This window comes from the organism of the source record quoted next, unplaced genomic scaffold (genome assembly GCF_019419815.1).
Source record: "Pyrus x bretschneideri cultivar Hongxiangsu unplaced genomic scaffold, Pyrus_bretschneideri_v1 Contig17, whole genome shotgun sequence".
Lineage (NCBI taxonomy): Eukaryota > Viridiplantae > Streptophyta > Magnoliopsida > Rosales > Rosaceae > Pyrus > Pyrus x bretschneideri.
Genome location: NW_025999468.1, coordinates 5,092,669 through 5,116,821, shown reverse-complemented (window position 1 = coordinate 5,116,821; position 24,153 = coordinate 5,092,669). Strand labels below are relative to the sequence as shown.

Genomic DNA, 24,153 nt, shown 5'->3' with positions numbered 1-24,153 from the left:
ACCCATCATCACTGAAGTCCATGAGACCAAATCCCGATATCTCACCATGTTAAAGATTTGCCTCGCATGGCCTAAACAACCACATTTTGCGTTCGTGTAGATAATTTGATTCGTAACTTCAGTATTCAAGTCAAACCCGTGTCTTAATGCATGTCCGTGGATGCACTTGCCTTTTCTTATGTCTTTCAGCTCAGAAGTAGCAGAAAGTACACTCAACAAGGAACCTAGGTTTGGTTTAGTACCTTCTCCAACCATTTCAACAAAGGTGTCCACAGCTTCGCTGGCATAATTATTGTGGAGATAGCCCGTCATCATCACATCATAAGATATAGCATCCTTTTTCTCCATTCTATCACATAGTTCCCCGGACTGGATCAACTTGTTTGATTTGGATTATAGATCGACCAGAGCGGTGGCTGCCAATAGATCAAGCTAAATACCAGCTCGAATAATGTAACCGTGGATACTCTTTCCTGGATGCAAATAATTCAAGCAAGCACAAGACAGAATCCCATTGGACAAAGTTATCAAATCCGGGACAAAATTTTCTTCCATCACTTGACAGAAAAGGCGGAAAGCCTGGTTGCTCTATTTTAAAATAACCAGCAATCATCACATTCCAAGAACCAATAGTCTTTCTATCCATTTCGCCAAAAATGCAGGCTACCCTTCTAGGGGATCCACATTTGTTATACATGTCCACGAGACTTGTTTCGAACACTTCATCCGAACCACCAATTCCTCTTCTAATAGCATAGCCATGGACCGAACGTCCTTCTTCCAGTGCCTCTAACTGCGACGCTGCCTGAAGTAAGCTAGCAAGAGTGACCCGATTTGGATGCAATCCTTGTCTCTGCATACGGCAAGCAAACCCAAAAGCCTCACAAGCACGTTGGTCGCCACTCTGAGCATAACCAGTAATAATCGAAGTGTAGACAACAATATTCTCTCTCAGTAATTTCATCGAACACTTCAGCTGCATCTTCAACAAACCCACATCTAGAGTACAATCCGTTAGGCGACGAACCCACAAATCCATTTGAACTAAACCCAGACTTCAAAGCATCCCCATGAATCCCTCGTCCAAATCCCAAATCCCCCAACTCGATACAACTTTTCAAACCAAACGTAATGGTGCCGCTATCCAACCCGATATTCCACCGCCTCAAATCTACGTACCGCCGAAGAACTTCGTCGAATTGACGGGCTCTGAAATACCCAACAAGGATTGCATTCCAGAGAGACAGATTCCAGTTGACGATTCTGTCGAAAACCCATCTAGAATCTGATAAAAGGTCGAACTTTGCGTAGCAATTCAGGAGCTTGCAGCCGAGAAATATATTGTTTCCGAGGCCGTGAGCGAAAATGCGAGCGTGGAGTTTTCTCAGTGAAAAAGCGTCTGAACAATTGTCCAAGAAAAAAGCGAGGTTTTCTGACAGAAATGGAGATTGAGGGCGTGGGTCGTCGAGAATTGATGTGCAGAGAAATCTAATCTGGGTTTTGGAGGGCAATGATCCGAACCCGGATTTAATACGATTCATGACTGTAAGCGATCGCTGAGAGAGCAAGCATTTTGATACCTCTCTCTCTCTCTCTATCTCTCTCTAAACTAAGCAGATCGGTTTGTTTGAACTTTCGGTCTTCTCTGGGGATGCACTGAAACTCTGATTTGAGAGGATTTTAAGATTTTTAGTGTTGTTAATTAAAGAATTTTAGAATCTATTCAAATTTAGATGTAGTCAATTAAAAGATTTTAAAATATTTAAAATTCATCCAAATCTAAGTTTATTAAAAAAATTAAGATTTTGGAAGATTTCAATAAGTTGTGGATTTTGTGAAATTTGATAGGAAAAAGTATATATAACTAAGAGTAAAAAGAATCCAACCCCACCCCTAGGATTTCAAATCCTTCCACCACAATTCATTCAAATTCTTTAAAATTCATATGAATTTTGTAGGAGTCTTTAATCCTCTTAAATTCTATCAAATCTATCACTTTTAAAATCCTTTAAAATCTTAGTTTGACTGCACCCCTGTTTTCATTCATAATTTATTTATATATTATGTTAAATGTAGCAATTTTATTTAATTTTTTTTTGTCGAATAAATTAATTTAATTTTTTTAGGGTGACAGCAATATAATTTGACATATACAATCTATGTGTATTGAGCATTTCTAAAGCAATTGGCATTACTGAGAATAAGTTCCTAACTTCATGAATTGTTAATAAAAATGGTAACTTCATATGCTTTATGATGTAACTAATTATATATTCATTCCAAATTAAAAATTATACATTCATTTTGTAGTAACATGTCAATGAATATCGTACTTTTTATATAAAAAAAAATTTGAATGAATTTCCAAAAGCAAAATTTTCTTTTGATTTTTTAATTTGGGTAGCATGTAGGTGATAGCGTGGGCCCCATGATGCCACGTAGCCATATAATAGAGACACTGGCAGAAAAATTGACGAATCTATGATATTACATTGAAATCTTAATTTTTGGTTCGAGGTTGTACAGTTCTAAGACTTTGTGTAGAGTCACAATTAAACACAAACTTGAAGGGACAAACTGAAATATACCCATTAATTAAACTATCCCAATTTGGTTTTGAGATTGAGATTCTTCCGTGCCATTCAATCTCATGTTCAGCTCCTTCAGTTTGCGAATGACATAACATAGTATATAAGTTGTACTTGTACAAAGTCTTTTCAAGGTTGGGTAGGACTTAACCACAGTTGTCACAAAGCATACGGCCCAGCATACGAGAGCAAACCACCCAAAATCTGGAACAAGGATGAACGTTAGTAGAATCAAGGCAAACGTCCCACACAAGAGGCTAATTCTGTTCATCAATCCATAGAGATCTGAATTGTGTGAAGCTTGCAATTTCTTGACAATCGCCAATGTCCCGGCGTAAGCAAATAAATCGACAATTAACATCAAAACAATGACGTAGTCTGTATCAAATAAAGACACTTGCAACGCTGCACATTTAACTTGGACCAGCAAGCCTAGCATGGTGAGGAGAAAGAAAATACATTTGTGGGGACCACTATCCTCCCTCGTGCTGTTGAAAAGAAAATTAAATGAGTAAGTAGATGAATTTCCCAAGCTAATCACCTTATACGTACTTTATAGGAGTAGTAAAACCAAATAATTAGAAAGTAGAGAAAACGAAAGCAAAATAAAATGTACTAACCCAGCTGAGATTTGTGGAGAATTAGCCGATGTTTCGACTTCCATAACTTCTTATGTTAATGCAAATAACGATTGTCTAATTTGAGTTCTTTAGAACTTCTGGGGAGACAGGTGTGGGGAGAGATCGGTAGATGGACGAAGAAAAGGCTGGTCCTATACTACTTAAATAGGTGCAATTTCTCTCGTTACTTTAGACTAAAGTAATAGCTGCGATGACCATTTGTTTTTTGTGAAAAGTGTTTGATGCTTTGATTACCATTATTCGTTTTGTTTTGAAAAGTTTTTGATACTTTGATTACCACTGTTTGTTTTGTTTTTGTGACAAGTGTTTGATTACGACTTTTTATTCTTTTATGAAAAGGGTGCGATTTCCACTTGAAAAGTCTTTCTGATCATTTCCCTCCGCTTTACTTTTTAAGTTTCGAGGCCTCCAAATTTCCCAACTTTTTTTCCTTTTGCACTTCCTGGGCACCTTCCGACCCAAGCCAAATTGCAGAGCAGACAAATAAAATGTTAATCCCTTCTCTCTCTCCTCTTCCTCTCTCTCTCTCTCTCACCCTGAAATAGAGGAAGTCCTCAGGAGCTGTCAGTGGGGCCATGTCAGCATTACCAAAATTGCGCTGACCAAGATTTGGAGTTTCAGTTGTCACGCCCACATGTCAATCGACCTTTGTAGAAATTTTTTTTATAGAACTTTGCTTATTATTGGATTTTGTTGAACGATGTTATGATGTAATCAAAACTCGTTACATGATAAATGTTAATTATAATATTTTATTATTTTATAGTACTGTCATAATGATTTTCCTTACTGATTATTAATCAAGAGATTAATCTATAATTCTTTTTTAACTCTTCTCCTCTCTTTCGTTTTCTTCTAAATTTTCTCTACCGTCTTCGTCCCTGTTCTCTGTCTTTCTCTTCCTTGATAAGAATTCGGGGGAAAAAACAACCAAGCCACCTTCTCCAACTATCATAAAATGTTAAAAAAAAAAAAAAAAAAACAAAAAAAAAGCAATATCCAACACATATTTCACCTTGTAAATTTTTTTTTCATTTTTGAGCAACATTTAATTGCCCAGCACGCCACTTGCATATGTACTCAAATAAGTTTGTTGATACGTTTTCTAGAGATCCTTTGCTGAGAAAATATTTAATGGCTTAATTTTTTTTTCCCCATTATCCTTATGAAGGCGGAATGACCCAGAGTGAGGTTCAGTCCTTTGGTTGGGACTTGGGATGCTCATATGTAGAATCTATCGTGTGGAAGATAAACGTGAGGGAGGGAAGTGGAGCTTAATTCGCACTGTAATGTCTACAGCAATAATTGGTGTCCATATCAGTAGCAGTTGTGCCTGTTAAGGCTTGTTCTAAATGAGATACGTGGAGCGGTTCCTGTCTCCTTTTAAAGGGACTTACGCTAGCTTCGGTCCAGAGTTACCCTCCATTCATCCATGTAAAACATGGTTTTGCATATGACACATCCCGACCTGGATTGTCCACTAGGACCCTAAATTGATATGTGCTGGCTTCGACACCTGGCCAGCACGCCTTGATTTTGGTCAGGATGTGTCATATACCCCTAATTCTGAAATTTTTGGAGACACAAGGGAAATTTTGGAAAGAAAAAGAGAGAGAGAGAGTAGAAGATGTAAAAGTTGAACCATTAAATCAATCTTAATTAGTAGGAAAAATAATTATGAGAGTTTAAATAATAAAAGATGATAAAATATTATACTTAAGATTTACCATGTGGCAAATTTTGATTGGATTGTAGTGCCATTCAGCAAAATTTAGTGGCAAACCAAGCCCCACACAAGTTTTTATCCAACTTTGGAGCATGTCCAACCCCAAGAAAGTACCTGGGCTATTTGGTTACTACAAGTGCAAAAGGCTTTTTTACATGATGGTGTGCTAGCATATAGAGTTTTGTTTCTATTCACATTTTTTTGTTTGTATTTGAACAAATCATATTATCTACACTAAGGGAGTTGGGAAGTGGGCTAAGCCTCACAATGGATTAGTAATAATATGGTTCAAATTCGCTTTTCGCAAGAATCAAACATAAGGCATCTCACTTACAAGTGAAGAGAAATACCACTAGACTGCAGTACTAAGTGACTTTTTCTTTTCACACTTGTACATGCATAAAAACATGTTTATTATAAAACACTTCGTATGTGTTCTACATGCATTAATTTTATATGATTATAATTTCTCATATTCAAATAGTGATAAAATTTGTTTGTACCATATTTGACCAATCCCGAAACTACTAAGCACCGGTCAATAGCATACCGTCAAGGACCCACAAGACTTTTCCTCCAACTAGGAGGCCAATCACAACACGACACGTATCAATGTCACAACAAAACTAGAAACTCTCTTCTATAAAAGGGGATCATTCTCCCACAATAATCCCTAATGTCATTTGTACTAAACTATTCACTAGAACTCACAAAAAGAGAGCTTGAACCTATGTATTTGTGTAAACCCTTTACAACTAATGAGAACTCCTCTACTCCGTGGACGTAGCCAATCTGGGTGAACCACGTACATCTTGTGTTATTTGCTTTCCTGTCTTTATTCATTTACATACTTATCCACACTAATGACCAGAGCAACCTAACGAAGGTCACAAACTTGACACTTTCTGTTGTACCAAAGCCCTCACCGATTTTGTGCATCAACAAAATTAATTTTTGTATTTTCATACGATATAGACAAACTGATAGAGAAAAGATAACAAGTATAAATTATATTTTTGAAATGTTTCACAAAGTAATTATACATTTACGTTATAAGACACAACTTTTGTAATTCCAAGAGATACAAACCCACATGTGGAATTAATTTGGGATCTCCTTCTATAATGCTACGGCATTTAACATATCGTATCGCACTTGATTTCGTCATTTCTCTTACTGCAGACGACACAATTGTAACCACATTAAAGAAAGAAAAAAAAAAAGGACACAAAATGAAAACATAAAATAATAATTACAATTTAAGAATTATTAGTCAAGCAACCATAGGCTTTTTATGCGTAATTGTTCACATGTAATTTTATGTATGTCACTTCAATTAAAAACATACAATTAACTCGCCTGTAGTGTGCTCTGTGAAAAACAAGTTTAGGATGTAAATTACATATGTAGGTTGAAATCTGATCGTAAAGAACCAAACGGCAAGCTTAGAACTTGGAAAAAAACTAAAAGTAACATATGTGCTTACTGCCTAGATGCCATGTACATAGTTGTTGAACAAATGAATGAGAACCACGATGTAATTCAAAAATTATTTTCGACTTTCCTAACGACTTTGAAACTATCAAGATCGCTGTCAAGTTTTGCAACGGTGCTAAGATTGATTTGAGGAGCCAACCATCAATGACATGTAGAAGGAGGAGGGCAAATGGTGGTGTGGATATGAGTAGAAAAGAGGAATGCTTGTTGAACAGAAAATAAAATGAAATAAAGCTTATTATATATGTGACATAACTTCAAGGCATCAAATTTCTTTTAAACGGTAAGTAAGAGATATGAGCAGAGAAAATCTAAGTTCAAATAAAATATCATAAGTTTGATACCTGTAACATTAATTTTATATTAGTGTGAATTCATTAAATATACGAGCCTTTTTAACAGAATTAGTTTGATATATTAATTAATCTCATGATTTTAATATATTAATATCGAATTCAAATTCGAAATGTTTATCACACTCAAAAAATAGCCCCTTGCGAAAAATTCGTAATTCGATATACCAACGGTAGAACCTTCCTAGCTAGTTCCTACTATTCTTCTATGAGTCAATAATATTGAATACACTAATGCACTCAAAACACAAAACCAAAGACTCTGCTGACCAAGATTTTCACTTTTGATGAACGATATCATTGATTTTCTCCCTAAGTCGGTCATTGACAAATGTGACGCTCTTTCTTTTTTCTTAGGAACAGGCGACATCAACATTTATCATCGACTTGATTCATTATTTACCTAATATGTTTGTAATATTAAGATTTTGTTAGTATTAAATCTCATGTCGAGAACTCAGAATAAGATCATGCATGTACTTTATATGGAGTTGGATCACTTTCTATATATTATACATCAATCAATTTATGTATTGTCCACAATTTATATTGTTAATTAATTTTATAATAAAACTTCCGCTTCTTCGTAAAATTATCACCAACTTTATGGCTAAACAGAAAAATAGGTTTTAAAGTTTAAACTCTTACTATTCCATTATTAATGCTATCTGGTCTCTTATCCTAGCTCCCAAACAGTTTTATAAAAATAGAGTGGTCATGTTGGGTAAACAGTAAACTCCGAGTTCAACTGGAACTGGAAATCCTTGCAACTTTAGGCTTTGGAAACACCTGCCTATTTACATGCTCAACACCCTCTGCTTTAATCCCATCCCCATCTCTCTCTCTCCTTCGGTTGGTCTGATCGATTCTGCCGAATAAGTCTATAGGATAGTGAATTAAAAGATCGAATGGGAATGGCAAAGTCTTCCTCCGCCGGACGGCTTTGTAAAATTGTTTTCTTCTGCTTCGCTGCGCTATTGGCAATCATTCTCGCCACAGCCTTGTCGTGGACTTTATTGCGTGACGCGAAGCTCAGCCCTGAATTCCCTGAGTTCCTGGTCGACTTGGTAGCCGTGTCGCCGTGCCCACTCACCGCCGCATCCAGCAGCGAGTACTTAACCGCCACGTGGGACTTGACGCTGGTTGCTATAAATCCCAACCGGAAGCTGGAGTTGTAATACGAGAACCTTCAAGCCGATATCTTCTATGGCGACGTCGACGACAGGAAAGCGACAGCAATCTCAAGCTGGGAACGGCGCCGTTGCCTCCCATCTATGTAAGTAAGATGAACCAGACCACTCTTGATTTCTCGGTGGTAATGGCGAGGTCGTACGTCGGAAGCGATGCGGACAACGATCTAATCATCTCCTCCTCCTCTTCCTCCACCTCCCCAAGTTGTTATGGGTCGGGGAGCCTGTGACTGAAGCTGTTGGGTTTTTTTAGGTATAATACTACGTTGTTTGGACCGGATGCTTCCCAACTGACGCGCTTCTCTTGCGACCTTTTCCCACCGAATGGGACGACGGGGCAGTCAAGGGCATGCCAAGGTTTTGATCGAAGTCATAGGTGTTATTGCTGACCTGATTGAGATTGATGATTCTAATTTCTACAAGCTGCTGTATTTACCTGCGTATTGTATTGTATTGTAATCTATATATATAACTATTGGCAGGTGCATTTTAGACATTGTTTTTATTTAGTTGTTTACGTTTTTGCAGCTAAATTGCTAATCCTATCAAACTGATAGATAAAGCATCCATACGAGTTACCTCTAACATTGCAGTTGAAGTAGTGAAGTACCCACTTCTTTATGTGCATAAGTTTCTGCAAGTTTCTCTACTACAAAAGTAGTAACTGAAAGCATTGTATAATAGGGTATAGCTTGCCACATTGCTTCAGTCAACACTTATCTTCCTCCCTGAGAAATTAATTTGCCTTCCCCTTTGTATACTTTGTTCCAAACATGGTCCTTGATTGAACAAAAAAGTTTCCGCATATCCTTCTCTAAGCAAGTAGGAAGTCCCAAAAATCTCTCATGGCAAGGGCTAGAATTTGAATTTTCGTCTGAGAGAGGGGTTGCTGAGTGGACTGACCCAATTCGTAAGAGCTAGAGAAGTGTGGACTTTGCATCCCAATCTCTAGACCCACTCAAATTTGCTCTCATCCAAACAAATTGGTTTTTGACTTATGTGAATTAGGCCAATTGATCAAAGCAGTATGTTTGATTTTTTGTGCTCGAGCTTGAATTATTTTTCTACACAATGTCATATTTTTTCATTCTCTAAATTTTTTTTTTGTTATAATTGATATTTGTAGGATTCATTTAAAAAAATCAATTAAAATAAATTTTAAAATTTAAAATTGGTGTATTAATAGAACACACATAATAAAATAATAAGAAAACTAATTGACAGCAACTTTTTTTCACATGTCAAATTTGATAGCAAAAGGTTCATATTGACATATCAGTTAGAGTTTCTTCCTACTGTTAAATTTGATTATGCGACATTACACTTAGCCTTTAGAGATGGTCTAAAAATCCGATTGTATTCATTCAAGATTTTTAAGTTTTCCATAAGACCCGCTATTCAATTAATATTTGATTTTACAGTATTTAAAAAAGTAAATATAAAAGATGGAATTAAAAATTACATTTCCATTTGGTGTGTTGCAACACGTTCATGGCATGGAGGGGGATTTGTTTGTTTACTGGGATGTTTTTACTGGGCGTGTGGAAGCGTCATTTTCCTTGCTCGTTGTTTTTTTTCCAATGTGGTTTTACTTTCCCTCAAGTAAAGGCTTTTTACCGAGTTCTTTCATGTGGGAGTCCCACAATGGGACTATGATTTTCGCAAATTTGGTTCTAACATTCTGTAATAAAAACAAGTTATTCCAAAAGAAGTAAACAATTCTAAAACCATAATTGATAATGAAAACTAAATGTGATTTGAAATTTCCTTACATGAGAAGGACTCGATATAACATAACACATAACGACTCGAAAGCACTAGTCTGGTTCCATCTACACAAACTGCTTCCCTAACAAAACACTACCACCCAGAAGAAAAGTCAGACTCTACGGATGTCAAAGCCTTAATTTCTTCCGAACGCTCTCATAATTCTAACAACTAGGTATGTCTGACATTTGATAAAGATAATTGTGGAAAAACACATCCAAATGCTTGCAAAAACCATAGTGCTTGCTGTCTTTAAATAACGTGGCACAATAGGCAGCCGTTAGATTCTGTTCAACGGCTCAAATTAGAAGGAAAAAACAAGTAGAGGATCTCATAGGTTTAAATTTATGCCTATATATATATTGTATTTCTTTATTCATACGGCACATCATTGGTTCGAGTTTTAGCATTGGTGAATCACACGATGATGGTCAGAGTAAGGCTGAGCACATTTATCAAGGTTTAAGTAATAAACTAATTATCAACTTTTATGTCCTTTAATTTCTAAAATTTAGTCTCCCTAATATTACCCTTAATCTAAACATTTCCAACAGCAATTATACTAAAATTATTATTTGGAGTTCCGAGATGTATGTGGATGCAAATTCCTCCAACGATGGATTGATGAAAATCACACTTGCAAAACAAGTGACACTGTTAGCATAATTGACGAACACCCTTGAAACAAAAACAGAGGCGGGGCGCTGGGGGGGGGGGGGGGTGATGGTGGGGGAGGTGGGGGGAGAAGGTGATTGCCAGAGGCTGCGATGCCTAAGTCAGAAATAGTTTGAGAGATATCGAACAAGAGAGAGTTCTGAGTAAAAAGTTGCAATTATGGATCTCCTTGTTTGACTAATTCGATATTTGTAAGAGAGACTCCATGTAGGCAGTCGACTAGTAAGGTTGCAGATTCTAGGTAGATCTTTTGTTCTGCTAGGATGGTGTAGACCTTATTGTGGAGACTGCTTGAGCAGATCTTTGGTGGTAGGCGCCGTCTTTAGCTGGTTGATTTGCCGGAGAGGATGACACCCAAGTGAGACTCCAAAGAGTTGATTCTTGCCTCCTTGAGTCGGGGATGGCAAAGTCGTAGGATTGGGTATATCATGGGTCCATAGAGGATGACATGACATGTACTTGAACCCGAAGGCCCAACACCCATAGGGTAGACACATGCTTAGCTAGGGTTTTGTGTTTGGTCTGCTCACGATGTTAAGAGTAAATCAGTCATGAGCAAATAGTTCACTTATCGTTCTCCTATTGGATGTGGTTAATTTATACCTCCACATTGTCTATTCATTTGTCTAAAAAGAACTCTCTAAAGTATATTTGTATTCTCTTTATAAAGCCTTTGGCTTATAGTTGTAATAAGAAATTAAGAAAAGCAAGAAGCAATACAATCAAGAGCTTTGCAGTGGTAACTCAAATTCTCAGTAGTACCTAGTATATTTCATCGTTTATCCAACAAATGGTAACAGAGCTTTTGTTCGTTCATATCTAGGAGTTCAAAACATCTCTAGCAAATGGCACATGGTCGATGTTAAGCTGCATATTATTGATAAAACTGAAGGCGAATGCATATATTAGCATCAACTGTCCCGATATCAGAAAGCCAATTAAGTTGGCTGAAATTGATCCCATAAAATGGTACCTAAACCCAGTGGCAAAGCTACAGAGGGACAAGGAGGGGCAGCCACCCCTACGCTTGTTGGAAATCGCCACTGAGAGGGAGGATTTCGCCCCTCTGGTCTTTTGAGCCTGTCGGAATCTAGTTTTGCTTCTGGTATGCAGCGCTGCGTTGATGCTGCTGTGTTTAATTTTTTTTTTTTTTTTAAATACCTAGTCCCCTATGATCTTTCTAGTAGGACTTGTGGTCGCCTTTGGAAGGTTTGCTGCTGCTCTTCAGCAATATGCCGCATGTCAGTTGTAGAAAATTGAAACTTAGACGGAGAGAACGAGAGAGCTAGAGAGAGTGTGCTGAAACTTGCACGGAGAGGACGAAGGGAAAACAAGATAGAAAAGGATCAAACAGGATCATCTTTGTGAGGATCCCGGGGATCCGTGAATTGTGTTCGTCTATCATATCGTGCGGTCAATTTTCGTCAGGTACTGTTTGTGTTCAATTTTAAATGAAATGATTTAAAATGATTTGATTGTCTACATGTTTCTAAACTTTTTACAGTTTTAAATTTCGCCCTTCCCTCGACTATTCCTGGCTTTGCCACTGCCTAAACCATAACAAAACACTGCCCCGGCATGAGAGGCTTTGTCATATGTTATCGAGGATCCAAGAAACGAATGACATGGATAACACCGCCCTTGCATCGATCGTCACCTGCACTCTGCTCAACCCCTTATCCACACAAGTGAAGGCCACCCTAATGCTTCCGCCTGCAATATATGTTTTGAATGCTATTTGTTTGTCGTGTTAATTTTTTACTTCTAGCCGGCTGAGATGACATGGTAACGTTTGGAGAATAAGAGAATTTGCTAGCTTGCAAAAAGTTGATATAGTATTTATAAACTACACTCTTACTTGGTTGTTGCTAGCTTACAAATGTATTAATTATTGCATTTGTTGGCGAAACCGAGGTCCGAAATCATAAACTCGAAGAAACTTCCCATTGAAAGCTCAATTCATATCAGACTTGTCATTTCCCTACAATTACAAAAATTACACACGCGCGCGCGCACACAATAGTAATAATTTAAAGTCCATTGCGAACAATATGTTGATAGCCCCGAAGTAACTCTAGTTATGAAGAACACTGAAGAGAAAACCTTTTTTGCGGCTGTGAGGTCAGTTTCTTGCAATCTAAGATTTTACTTTTTTTTTTATTACTTCTGAATTTATTTCGTATCAAGAATATTATGAGTGCAATTTTTCAACCTTTGGCGTGTCTTCTTCAGGATTCCAGAACCTACTTGGAGTTTAGATGCTGCTGCAAATGGAAAAGCTGCAGTGAAATTATTCGATGAAGAACATAGTCATAGCCGGAGTAAAAAATATTGGCCAGTATTAATCAAGGACATTCTTCATCCACAAGGGTCGTTCGGTCCGATGTGGAACATAATATTCATTATATCATGCGTTTTGGCAGTCTCGTTGGATCCTTTGTTCTTTTACATTCCACTCATCAATCGGGATGGCAAGTGTCTTCAATTGGACAAAACTTTGCAGACAGCCGCTCTTATGTTACGATCAATGACCGACCTATCTTATATAGTCCACATTATTTTTCAAACTAGAACACTAGTGCTCTCTGACGCATATTCTGGGGCATCAAAAGTAAAGTCTGATACAGTTTCTTTGAAACGAATGGGTGGTTTGGTACTTGGCAAGAAGATTTTGCAGTCATCCATCCCGATTGACATTTTATGTATTCTTCCCCTTCCACAGGTAAGAAAGAGATCGCCTACTTGAATTAATGTTTTCTGCTTGTTAACTACCTATATATTGATATATTTTGAAGGCAAGTCAATGGATTAACTGATCGAACATGTGCTACAAGTTAACTAACTGTTGTCTTACTTTATTAATGTAACATCTGCAGGTAGTAATTTTGATTTTCTTTTCAAAAATGAGGGGCTCAGGTTCTTTGAATACAAGGAAGTTTCTAAGCTCTCTTGTTCTATTGCAATATGTGCCACGGGTTCTTCGCATCTACTTATCGTGCAAAAATCTCAACAAGAATCCTAGCGTAGAGATATGGGTTAAAGGTGTATTCAATTTCTTTCTCTACATCCTTGCTAGTCATGTAAGCTTCCGTCCTGTATAATTTATATTTGGTTAACTACTTGAGCGTTAAAATTTGCTTTAAACTAAAGTAGCTATAGTCTGGTGACTAATTAATTAATTTAGTACGTACTTGGTGTTATTTTTAGGTACTCGGAGCCTTTTGGTACTTTTTTTCTGTTCAACGAGTAACGGCCTGCTGGCAGTATGCTTGTGCAAAAACTAGATGCAAACCTAGTACTTTTCACTGTGATGACATTTCGTATGGAAATGAGACGTTTCTAAATGAATTATGCCCTATAAATCAACCAAATGCAACAGTGTTTGATTTTGGCATATTTCTTGAAGCCATTCAATCTGATGTGTTGGGGTTGCAAGATTATCCACAAAAGTTCTTGAAATGTTTCTGGTGGGGTCTGAGAAATCTAAGGTTTGCACATATCTATAAAATGATTTGATCTTGCATAAATGTATATTAAACTGAGTAGAAAACAAAAAGAAAATTAACAGAAACAGAAAACAAGCAAATGCATAAACAAGTAATTACTTGCTCGGCAAGTGATATGTTCTTACTTTGAGCATTTTGAAATTAGAGATTCAGATATATATGTTATCTTTTAAATATTTGCTCGACTTCAATTTTGCAGTTCTCTTGGTCAAAACCTGCAGACTAGTACCTATGCATGGGAAAACCTCTTTGCGGTTTCTATTTCCATAATTGGCTTGCTACTATTCTTATATCTCATTGGAAATTTACAGGTTGGTGTTGGATATATATATCTAGAATTATCACTTTTTATCTCCTGGAAAATATATATATATATATATATATATATATATATGTCTGATGGATATAAGTGATGAAATGCTATATCCGTTCGAGTTTGTACCAGAAATGGCTTCTTCTACTGAAGGATTATGTTGGTAGGGTGATGAGTCTATAAACATGATTTAACCCCTTATCGGAGAAATAAATTTACTGGTGTCGTTCATTTTTTGTCCGACTCATATATTAACACCGATTGAGTCCCTTTCTTCTAACCACATTGTGACACAACATTGTGTTATTGATCCTGATTCCATAAAATGAACTTTTGCATAATACTAACGAACTGATGAAGTACCTTTCTCTTGTCGTGGAATAGACGTATATGCAGTTGTCAACTACAAGATCAGAGAAGCTAAGACAGAAGATGAAAATGAAAGATCTAGAAATAGAATTATTGTTATCTAGGAATGGCCTCCCCAAGGAACTGAAGGCGGTGTTCATGGAAAACTTACAACGAAAGCTTGAAAAAAACAAAGAAATTCATGTGGTGAATATGCTCTCTATTCTTCCATTGGAACATAAGAACAACATCAAGTACCATCTCTGCTTGGCCATGCTAAAGAAAGTAAGTTCTATGTTCCTCTTAATTTCTATCAGGAAACTAGGGCCAATAACAAGGCTATAATTCTCCCACAATAAATTCTCAAGGCTGGCTGACCGTACGAGTATATATGTATAATGATACGAGTAATACTATTTAGACCGCAATCTGACACACTTGGTGATGCAGTTTCTAATACGGGTAGACGCCCTTACAAGCATGTCTACATAGCCTTTCATTAATGCTATCGCTCGTGACAAGTGATTTGATTAATTTATTATCTGTGTTTGTACCTAATGCATATAGGTGCCTATGCTGCAAACTGTCGATGAACAAGTATTGAAGGTAATTTGTGAGAATCTTAAGCCAGTTACATATAATGAAGATAGTTATATGATTCGAGAGGGAGAACTACTTGACAAGATGTTGTTCATCACGCAAGGCATCGTATGGACCTATACATCTAATAACGGTATTGAAAGATCAAGTGGATTGGCATTAAGAACTCGCTGTCTTACGAAAAGCGATTTCTGTGGCGAAGAATTGCTAGATTGGGCATCAAAGTGTACCTCCTTTTCTGACATACCCATCTCTACCAGAATTGTTAAGGCACACACAAAAGTGGAAGCATTTGCTCTAATGGCCAACGACTTGAAGACTCTAGTCTCTAAATTTTGGTGGCATTTCAACAAGGACATGCCAAACTCGCGGGAGGAGTTACTGGCAGCTACTTCCATTCAAGCAGCATGGCGCCACAATCTGGTAAAGAGAAGCCACAATCGGGTAAAGAGAAGGTCTTCGGCTGTAAGTCCCCTGTATTTGATCGATGACGGTGGAAAATCACAAAATTTTAGTACCCCCTTTTAGCAGGCCTTGTAAATCTTACTTTAAACTGGGTAAATGCCTTAATTGCTGGTAAATTTATGTGTGGAACCCCAAATTCAAGTTGAAATTCTATTTAGTAAGAGCATCTCCACCAGTTGGTCGAGAGCAATGGCAATTGAAGGGCAAGGACAATAATATTGCTTTTACAATTCACTTGGTTGAGAGCAATGGCAATTGAAGGGCAAGGACAATAATATTGCTTTTACAATTCACTGAAAAATTGGGATTGCCTTTGTGCAAGTTCACTCGTTTGGAAAGAAAAACAGCAAGGGTAAAGGCGATTAGTGTTCATAAATATATGTTTTAATTTTTTAATGAATGTGGACATTACAACAAATATAATTAAAGTCTAATTCCAATAAATAATTTTAAATACAATGAAAAGTCATAGTACTACAACAAATATAATTAGTTTTAAGCTAGGGGATAAAATCAATGTGGCTTGGTCCGTCTTCAGTGTATGGAACTTCCTCATCTTCCAAGGAAACCTTCTCACGATGCGATTATTTTCACTTCTCCAAAAACGTTTTGAATTAGGAGATTCACCATCGAGGTGTCAGGACATGATCTCTCGATCCTTCTCCTCTTGCCTTTCTTGTTGATTCAACTCTCTTTCTCTTGCATTTGCTTTATCTCTAGCCTTGTCTTGCTCATATGTTAACCTGTCTTGTTCCATATCCAATGCATGTTGGCAAGCCAATTCATCGACTATTTTTTACATAGTTGCACCAAACACCCAGGTCCGTATTACTTATCCTTTCCGATCCCTTATACAAGCTACCAAACAAGGCCTAATTATTAGACCACCTTTACCACAAAATCAAAATGACGTGTCAAAACGCTTAGTAAAAGTGATGAGAATACATTTCAGTAACCATACATACCTCTTATACCTTAGCAGCAGATGTGGATCAATTGGTTTAGATTATAGAATCTTTAAGTTGGTATTCCTCTTTAGTTGTAAGTGAGAAGTCTTAAATTCGATTCTCGTCCAAATGCGAGTTTGAACCACATTATTGATAGCCTATTGTGAGGCTACACCCATCTTCTCTCCCTTTGTAGAGATAATATTGTTTGTTAAAAAATAAAATAAAAATTAAAAAAAATCCCAAAGTTATCCCAAAACCCAGTATTATGTGGCCTCATTCTCGGGTGATCAACCAATGACTCTTTCAAAAACACTGCATGACCTGTTAATCTGACAACGTGAAAAGTACTAAAACTGTTTAGAATATTCCTAAGGCCACATGTTCACAGGGGATTCTCTATGAAATTTACTAACACCGAAGGGATTATTACATGAACTACATATCGAATGCAATAACTTTGTTTAACAGTTCAAAATCTCCGCGCGCGGCTAAAACATAAGTTCAACAACCATAATTTCTTATAAGAGGCTACTAACATAGCTACTTTCCCATAAATGCTATAAATTTCATTCCATTTTTAGCGGACGCGAGGGACTCTGTTGGGAAATTGTGTTGGGACCAACAAATCTCCTTGGAGGAGTGCCTTCCAACAAAGGCCTTCCATAGCCTTCAGAAATAGGCCTCCCGGTGCCCACAAGGGAAGTCCTCCTTCCACCGTGCGTTGGAAGAATGAGGCGGAATGTCCAATGCAGGGTGTTAGGCACAAACACCCTGTACAGCAGGAATATGTCATACCAGCTTGGATACTTAACGTACGAATCTCCTCGACAAGCCCCAGCTACAATCAACCTGGCAAAATCTTCAACAGGACCACCGATCACATGTACCTAAAACAATATAAATATGTTTCATTGATATATAGCACATCTGAAGTACTGTTTCTTAATCTGTCATGCTCTGGGTTTGAAAACCAGAGCAACTAGCAATGGCGCATGCCTCATTGGGCTAACATAATGAAATATCAAAGCCATCGACCAACCAGTACCTCCCTTTCTTCTTTCCATTGCATTTCGGCGCCTTCCTCTAGCATGAACTTGCCTCTTGTCATCTCACTTTCAATCCATCCGTGAGTTGCAATTGTTATCCCTACCTCATGGTTTACTTCTAATCTCAAGGTCTCATAAAAGTTAACCAGAGCTGCCTTTGCTGCCTGGTGATTCAAACACAACAAAAGGATAGTAATAAATTGACGATTGCAAGGTCTTCAACGTAGTTACTTCGACTACAAAAATTTGTCCTAGATAAGTTTGTCAAGGAAATTTGGTGATCATGGAATGCATCCTAAGCACTGGATTATTCTAATTTGTGGATGAAATATATACAATTCTAGTCCCATGTATATTTCTCATTTTGAAATGTTAATATACTTGACCAATTTTCCGAAAGTAAAATGAAATTTTTGATTGAGTAGTATATACTTACAGCATATAAACTCATTCTCGGTAGAGGTAACCAGCTCTCAACTGATGCATTAACAATGATCTTTCCATTGGTTCGACGTAGGTAAGGAAGAGCAACATACGTTGGATATACATTCCCCCAGAAATTTATATCCTGAGAACAAAGATATTCAAAACCACAATATCTCATCGATAGATAATTTTCCACATAAGGAAGAGCAATTTGCTTTAGAATTATAGTGCAAACATTTGGACTTCTAATCATGCAACTTTGCAATACTTACCAACAAATGGGGAAAGACAGACGTGTCTGTAACTTCCTCGAAGTAGAATGTGTGTCCTAGACTTACTGTATTTACAAGGTGATCCACTGCAAAATCAGAGACAAATCAAAATAACTACTTTATAATCATAACTAACATCATGGCACCACTGAAGGCACAAAATTCATCCCATGGAGAGACCATGAAAGAATTACCTATTAATTTAGTTTGTAATTATAAAAAATCATAAGAGTGCAACTGCAGAATTGTTGTTTTCAGCTTAGTAGGCAATTAACATAAAACAAATACCACTATTCATTCTTCCACTTACTATAAACCATTCATTTTATGTTCCAATACCTCATAATATATATTTTATTCTATTTTGTAGTTTATGATGTAATTATATATATTTTAAGTATAATAAACACTTATTTACACAAAATATAATTGATTTACTTAAATCCTCCAAGGCACCCGTCTAGGCACTAGGCCTCAACCCGCCGTCCGACTAGCGATGAAGTTTATCGGTAGGGTTCTTTGCCAAAATGGATAATTAGAAGTCATGAACAATTGCATTGTTTAAACAAACAAATAAATAATAATATACAAATGTACACAAAATTGTATAAATCTGCAGACCGCTCAGTAATGCTTATGACCCATTTGTTATTTCAAGTGTAAAACTTTTGTTTTTAAAACTATGGCTTTCTAAATAACAAATTTTCTCCCAGAAACATTTAGGTGGCGCATACCTCGGCCATGGAAGCTTATTGTTTCACTGATAAATCTCCTGCATTCCTCTTCCTTGACAACGTCTGCAGCTATAATCATGACATGCTTTGCACCTATAAGCCTTGCATTCTCACTGATCACTCGCAGTCTGTTCTCTCTTCGTGCCACTAGTACAATATTCGCCCTCCTCTTTGCATATTCGTATGCAATTTGCTGCAATTACAACTTTTATGCTTTACACACACACACACACACATAACCACTTTTATCAAACTACCAACGTATCTGTTTCCTGCATTGTATCCTCTTACTTATCATATACTTGTAAGGTTAACTGTGTTTTAGGAAGTTAATATGCAATATACATGCATTCTTAGGTGATAAACATTTGCTACAAAGTTTCAGAATAAAAAATTTCACGTTTTGAACCACATTTTCATCGACGTTTAGCGATATCAATATTAAATATCATATTGTCGATATTTTCACGAAAACCGATTATTTAAAACTTTGTTTGAAACAGGATGAACTTCAAAATTAATGCATACATTTTATTGCAAATAGGGGACTTATAATTACCTCTCCTATGCCAGAAGAAGCTCCTGTAATTATAACCACCTTATCTTCGACAATTTCACTGTTGAACAAATTGTAAAGCCACTCACAACCACTGATGAAGGTCAACGCTGGCCAAGCAAACGCCAGCATCACTAAACTTGCCGGTGGCACCACCCAATTCAACACCGAATTAAACAAATCCATCGGTTCGGTTCACCAAACAGCCTTGATTAACCCTTGTTAAACACACAACAGCTTTGTTTCTTTTTTGTTTTGTAACCGATGCTGGTCCAAAATGTGACCGATCAAATTCAGATAGGAAGAGATAAGATCCAGAGAGAGAGAGAGAGAGAGAGAGAGAGAGAGAGAAGTTGATGAGTTTGAAATAATACGGTGGGCAGTGGTAGTGGCAGAGATGATGATCAACTTCAGCAACAATATCATTACATGTAAGGAGGGCACGTGTTGGTGGCAAGCTCTTGTACTAGTGACGGATGGAAGGATTTTTGGATTTTCCTGCATGAGTGTGTGCTGCTCCAACTTTGCTATTTGGTGATGAAATGTAGCACCACCGTCAGGACACCTGTTCTCTTCACTTGGTTATTTCGCCTTTTTTTTTTTTTTTTTGGGAAACTGAAAAATAAAAAAAGACAAATAGAACGTTCTTAGGGCAACATTGCAAAGGTTATCAAAGTGTAAGGCATTTTTTGCACCACGAGTAAGAGAATTAAGCAAAATACAACTCCAAGAAAGCGTATGCTTTAAGCCTATCGGTTGATTCGCAACAAAATTTACTCCTCTAAAAATATCTTAAGGCTAAAGTCCTAGAGATTTTCATTCATTTGAATCCTCCATGGAGGACTACATGAACATTCACTGGCGTCAAGGGTTTAACCTTCATCGCAAGAGGAGCGCTGACATGAAATCTAATAATAAACCATACAGCTGCAAACTCAGAAACTGTGACATCCCACATCGTCTAGGAAAGTAATCCTTATATGTATATTCTCATCCCTACCTAGAACGAGGCCTTTTGGGAGCTTACTGGCTTCGGGTTCCATAGGAACTCCGAAGTTAAGCGAGAAGGGGGCTAGAGCAATCCCATAATGGGTAACCCACTGGGAAGTTGCCCGTGAGTTCTCAAAAACAAAACCGTAAGGGAATGGTAAGCCCAAAGCAGACAATATCGTGCTACGGTGGTAGTGCAGGCCCGGAAAGTAATCCACCCCGGGCCGGGATGTGATAGAAACCACATAACCATCAAAGTTGAGTTTAGCAAAATTAGCTTACTTTCCTTGCCTTAATTGTCTCTTCCTCCTCTACGTACAGCTAGCTCAAACCTCCCAAGGTTTCCATCGGTACTCCTTTTGTACAAATGGAGGTTTTATTTGGGTAGTTAATATGCTTGCAAATGCACATCAATCTGACAAATTGTATGCAAAGAAAGGGAAAGAGAGGGTCTAATTGTTGGGAAGTCAACTATATCCCAAGTTCCTTGGCTGAAAATTTTGTAATTGGTTGTATAGAAGAATCAACTTTCCATATATTTGCTTTGATTGTAGAATAAAAAGTTTTGTTTTTTGGTATAAAGTTACGTTTTGTAAGTCAATGAAAGCGCTTTTGGTTAATACATTGAACTAGCCTTCTTTTACATGGTGTCTGAAAAAGTTGGATTCCATCCTAAAATTAACTAGCATATAAAGGATAGTTCAACTTATTTGTAAACTCAAACAGGTTTTTTTTTTTATCAATTTATTTTTGACATAATATATTAAACCGTATTTCTAGCACATTGAAATATTTCTCTATCACTTGAAAGTTTGGAGGGGCGAGCAAAAATATTTTCAAAAAAAAAAGGTGCATTTTTGCTGACCATTTAAATGATGATGATGCCTATCATTCTACTTGTTATTATTAAATAAATTTAAATTTTAAAATTTATATTTATTCACAGTAAAATATCTCAAAACCAAACTCATCTACTAATAATAATAAAATAATAAACGTCACCTTCACTTCAAGGTTGAAATAAAATACCCAAAAAAAGGGTGCATTTTCCGGGCCACTTGTTACCGTTGGATAATGAGGAGACCGAAATTGAAGCCCAGCGTTCCAATTAAGAAACCCCAAAACGCACGACTCTCTCTCTCTCTCTCTTCCCCCCTTCCCTCCTTACTTAGCTCTCTTGCCGCGCCGCCGCCGCCACCAGGTCAAAGCGCATGTCGACGCCAACTCCACCAACTTTCTCCCAGGAGTCCACCCGCATCCCCTCTCATTTATTCTTCAGTTTAACCGGCCTCCTCCCATTTCACCGGGATGAGATAAGGTGCCAAGCCTCTCATCCGTTCTTTCTTCATTGTAACAAGTAACAACCATATGGTAAACATTTTCTTCATGTATTTAGATTGTGCTTTTTCCTATTCAAATTTTTCGCGTAGTTAATTTTTGGGTTTTTCATTTTATTATTAGTTTAGGGTCCACCTTCAATGTTACGTACCCTTCAGTGTTACGGGTAACATTTGATTATCAAAGGCTTTAGATTTTTTTATATTCAGTGTTACGGGTAAGATTTGATTATCAAAAGCTATGTTCCGGCGAAACATCGATCCAAACATGCGCTTCTTCTTATCAAGTATGACATTTGTTTCAGAATTTTCATTTTTGAGTGATGATTAGTTCGTCTGGGCATCTTTGTACTATCTTATGAATGATGCTTAAGTTATTTCTAAAGAAAAACATTTGTAGTTTTAACCCAGAAAGAGGAAAGAAACAATTATTGTCACTTTGTGGAGAAGGTGCCTAACAAGGAAAGAAACTAATATATTGTTTCAGTGGCACCACCAATAGTATAAATGATTTCCATGTTAGTATATCGCTTTTTTGTTAATAGTTGTCACTTGGTGTCACCGGTTGCACAAAGAATTGCATCATTTTCTAAGGTTTCTGTTGGATTTAAAATATATGCTCAATTTGCAGCACTAAAACGTGGTTTAGAAATTCACCATAAAATTTATTGAAGTGCTAATTAATTGGGTTCCAAATCATCATAGGACACTTGCCTTTTTCCATAGAGGATCGCTGAATTCAACAAAGTAATCGAAACATGACTTGTTCATTATTTGTACATTCAAGTAATTCAGTTGATTAAATGAATTCATACGAAATTTTGGATTTGTTTTCCTCTTTTTTCAAGATTTGTTTATTATTTGTACATTCAAACAATTCAATGAATTTACACGAAAGTCTAGATTTATTTTCCCCCTTCTCTCCTTATAACAAGGTCTCAAATTCAGTCTTTGTCAATATTAAAAAGATGCAACTCCAGTCCTTTTTTAGGAGGTCAAAGTCGTATTGTAAATCATAACCAGTCTGTTTCCATTCCTTTGGCATAGCTAGACTTAGTCTTACGGTGAGTGTGATACAGTGCTACCAAATCTACCCACAAACACGTGCATGGTTCTAGTTATTAACTTTATGCTAACATTGCTAAAACTTCCATGGACCAAAATCATAGTTACAAGCGGTGATGGGTTGTTCTGATGGTTAGGATCCTTCTCTACCATCATGCAGCGTCCCGAATTCAAATTTGTTCCGTAAACCAGCATAGAATGTCATTTGTAATAAAAAAAATAAAAAACCGTATAACTTTGACTGACGACACTTAATAATTAGATTTAGAGATCATAATCTTCAACGGAAATGCTCAAGCACCCCCTGATGATCACCGCCATTGCCAAACCCATGTCCTCCTCCCCAGCTGCTCATAGAAGTAGAAGTAGTAGTCGAAGTCGAAGTCTGTCCAACATAACCATTTTCCCAAAACTCAGCCGTCTCAACAGCATTGCTTCCAGTTCCAGCTGGCTGCGGCGGCGGGGACTTGTTGGCAATCAGCTGAGCATCCACTGCCATGCCAGCATCCGAAGCTGCCTTCTGCACCGACCTGGGCGACATATCATCCCTCACACAAGACGGTAACATCAACGGGAAGTTCAGGCCTTCCAACGTGGAAGGTCGACGCAAGCAATAATACCCAACGTCTCGAGCCACCGCTGCCGCCTCTGCGGTGGAGAAGGTACCTAACCAAAGCCGGTCTCGGGTCCCCGGAACTCGGATTTCGGACACCCACTTGCCCCATTTTCGTTGGCGCACCCCCTTGAGTTTTCTGTTTGATGTGCTGCATGGAGTACTCCCGGTTTCTTCCGAACTGTAACTCATGATGATGATGATATATATATATATATATATATATATATGTAAAATATGAACTTTCTCTTCTGAGTTCTGACTTGTCTGCGTAAGTAGCTAGTAAGGAAGATGTGGGAAACGTTCCGACTGAATCTGTGAATGAAAAAGGCAAAATGGGAGGAAGTGTTTATATAGGTTGAACAACTACGAAAGTCAGAGGTGCAATAATTAATTAATTAGGTAGCAATAACTTTTTCAAGTGCGAGGTAGGGGAAGGTCAAAATATTCAAAGGTCAAAGTATAAGAGGGGTTTCCACCAATACCAGAAACTAG

General features: G+C 37.3%; 4 protein-coding genes across 4 annotated transcripts; 1 reads left to right on the top strand and 3 right to left on the bottom strand.

Annotated features, from left to right (window-relative positions):
- Nucleotides 1–432: 432 nt before the first annotated feature.
- On the bottom strand, nt 433–1,541 carry LOC103928206 (pentatricopeptide repeat-containing protein At3g14730-like). The gene is made up of 3 exons (XM_048581755.1): nt 972–1,541; nt 604–853; nt 433–473 (listed from the first exon to the last, which is right to left on the bottom strand). Exons 1-3 carry the CDS (start codon nt 1,539–1,541, stop codon nt 433–435), a joined length of 861 nt encoding a protein of 286 aa, XP_048437712.1.
- A 10,976-nt stretch (nt 1,542–12,517) lies between these two features.
- On the top strand, nt 12,518–15,732 carry LOC103928207 (cyclic nucleotide-gated ion channel 1-like). The gene is made up of 7 exons (XM_048581754.1): nt 12,518–12,558; nt 12,670–13,159; nt 13,314–13,517; nt 13,645–13,925; nt 14,143–14,254; nt 14,641–14,889; nt 15,172–15,732. Exons 1-7 carry the CDS (start codon nt 12,518–12,520, stop codon nt 15,730–15,732), a joined length of 1,938 nt encoding a protein of 645 aa, XP_048437711.1.
- A 1,279-nt stretch (nt 15,733–17,011) lies between these two features.
- On the bottom strand, nt 17,012–20,567 carry LOC103928181 (11-beta-hydroxysteroid dehydrogenase B). The gene is made up of 7 exons (XM_048581786.1): nt 20,028–20,567; nt 19,657–19,920; nt 19,098–19,290; nt 18,364–18,449; nt 18,102–18,233; nt 17,665–17,829; nt 17,012–17,506 (listed from the first exon to the last, which is right to left on the bottom strand). The coding sequence occupies exons 2-7, from the start codon at nt 19,837–19,839 to the stop codon at nt 17,186–17,188; spliced, it is 1,080 nt and encodes a 359-aa protein (XP_048437743.1). The 5' UTR covers nt 19,840–19,920; nt 20,028–20,567; the 3' UTR covers nt 17,012–17,185.
- Nucleotides 20,568–23,071: 2,504 nt separating this feature from the next.
- On the bottom strand, nt 23,072–23,862 carry LOC103967409 (ethylene-responsive transcription factor ERF020-like). Its single transcript, XM_048581747.1, has one exon. The coding sequence runs from the start codon at nt 23,848–23,850 to the stop codon at nt 23,326–23,328; it is 525 nt and encodes a 174-aa protein (XP_048437704.1). The 5' UTR covers nt 23,851–23,862; the 3' UTR covers nt 23,072–23,325.
- Between the last annotated feature and the right edge of the window lie 291 nt (nt 23,863–24,153).

Excerpts from the sequence above, each read along its gene's own strand:
- LOC103928206 (XM_048581755.1), bottom strand. The coding sequence starts at position 1,541 with ATGAATCGTATTAAATCCGGGTTCGGATCATTGCCCTCCAAAACCCAG. Across the intron at positions 854-971 it reads TTGTTGAAGATGCAGCTGAA|AGACAAGGATTGCATCCAAA; the intron begins GTGTTCGATGAA and ends TGCCGTATGCAG. Across the intron at positions 474-603 it reads TTGGAATGTGATGATTGCTG|GAAAGAGTATCCACGGTTAC; the intron begins GTTATTTTAAAA and ends ATTTGCATCCAG.
- LOC103928181 (XM_048581786.1), bottom strand. The coding sequence starts at position 19,839 with ATGGATTTGTTTAATTCGGTGTTGAATTGGGTGGTGCCACCGGCAAGT. Across the intron at positions 19,291-19,656 it reads CTTCTTCTGGCATAGGAGAG|CAAATTGCATACGAATATGC; the intron begins GTAATTATAAGT and ends TTGTAATTGCAG. Across the intron at positions 18,234-18,363 it reads CTGTCTTTCCCCATTTGTTG|GATATAAATTTCTGGGGGAA; the intron begins GTAAGTATTGCA and ends CTTTGTTCTCAG.
- LOC103928207 (XM_048581754.1), top strand. The coding sequence starts at position 12,518 with ATGAAGAACACTGAAGAGAAAACCTTTTTTGCGGCTGTGAG. Across the intron at positions 12,559-12,669 it reads ACCTTTTTTGCGGCTGTGAG|GATTCCAGAACCTACTTGGA; the intron begins GTCAGTTTCTTG and ends TGTCTTCTTCAG. Across the intron at positions 13,926-14,142 it reads TGGGGTCTGAGAAATCTAAG|TTCTCTTGGTCAAAACCTGC; the intron begins GTTTGCACATAT and ends TCAATTTTGCAG.
- LOC103967409 (XM_048581747.1), bottom strand. The coding sequence starts at position 23,850 with ATGAGTTACAGTTCGGAAGAAACCGGGAGTACTCCATGCAGCACATCA.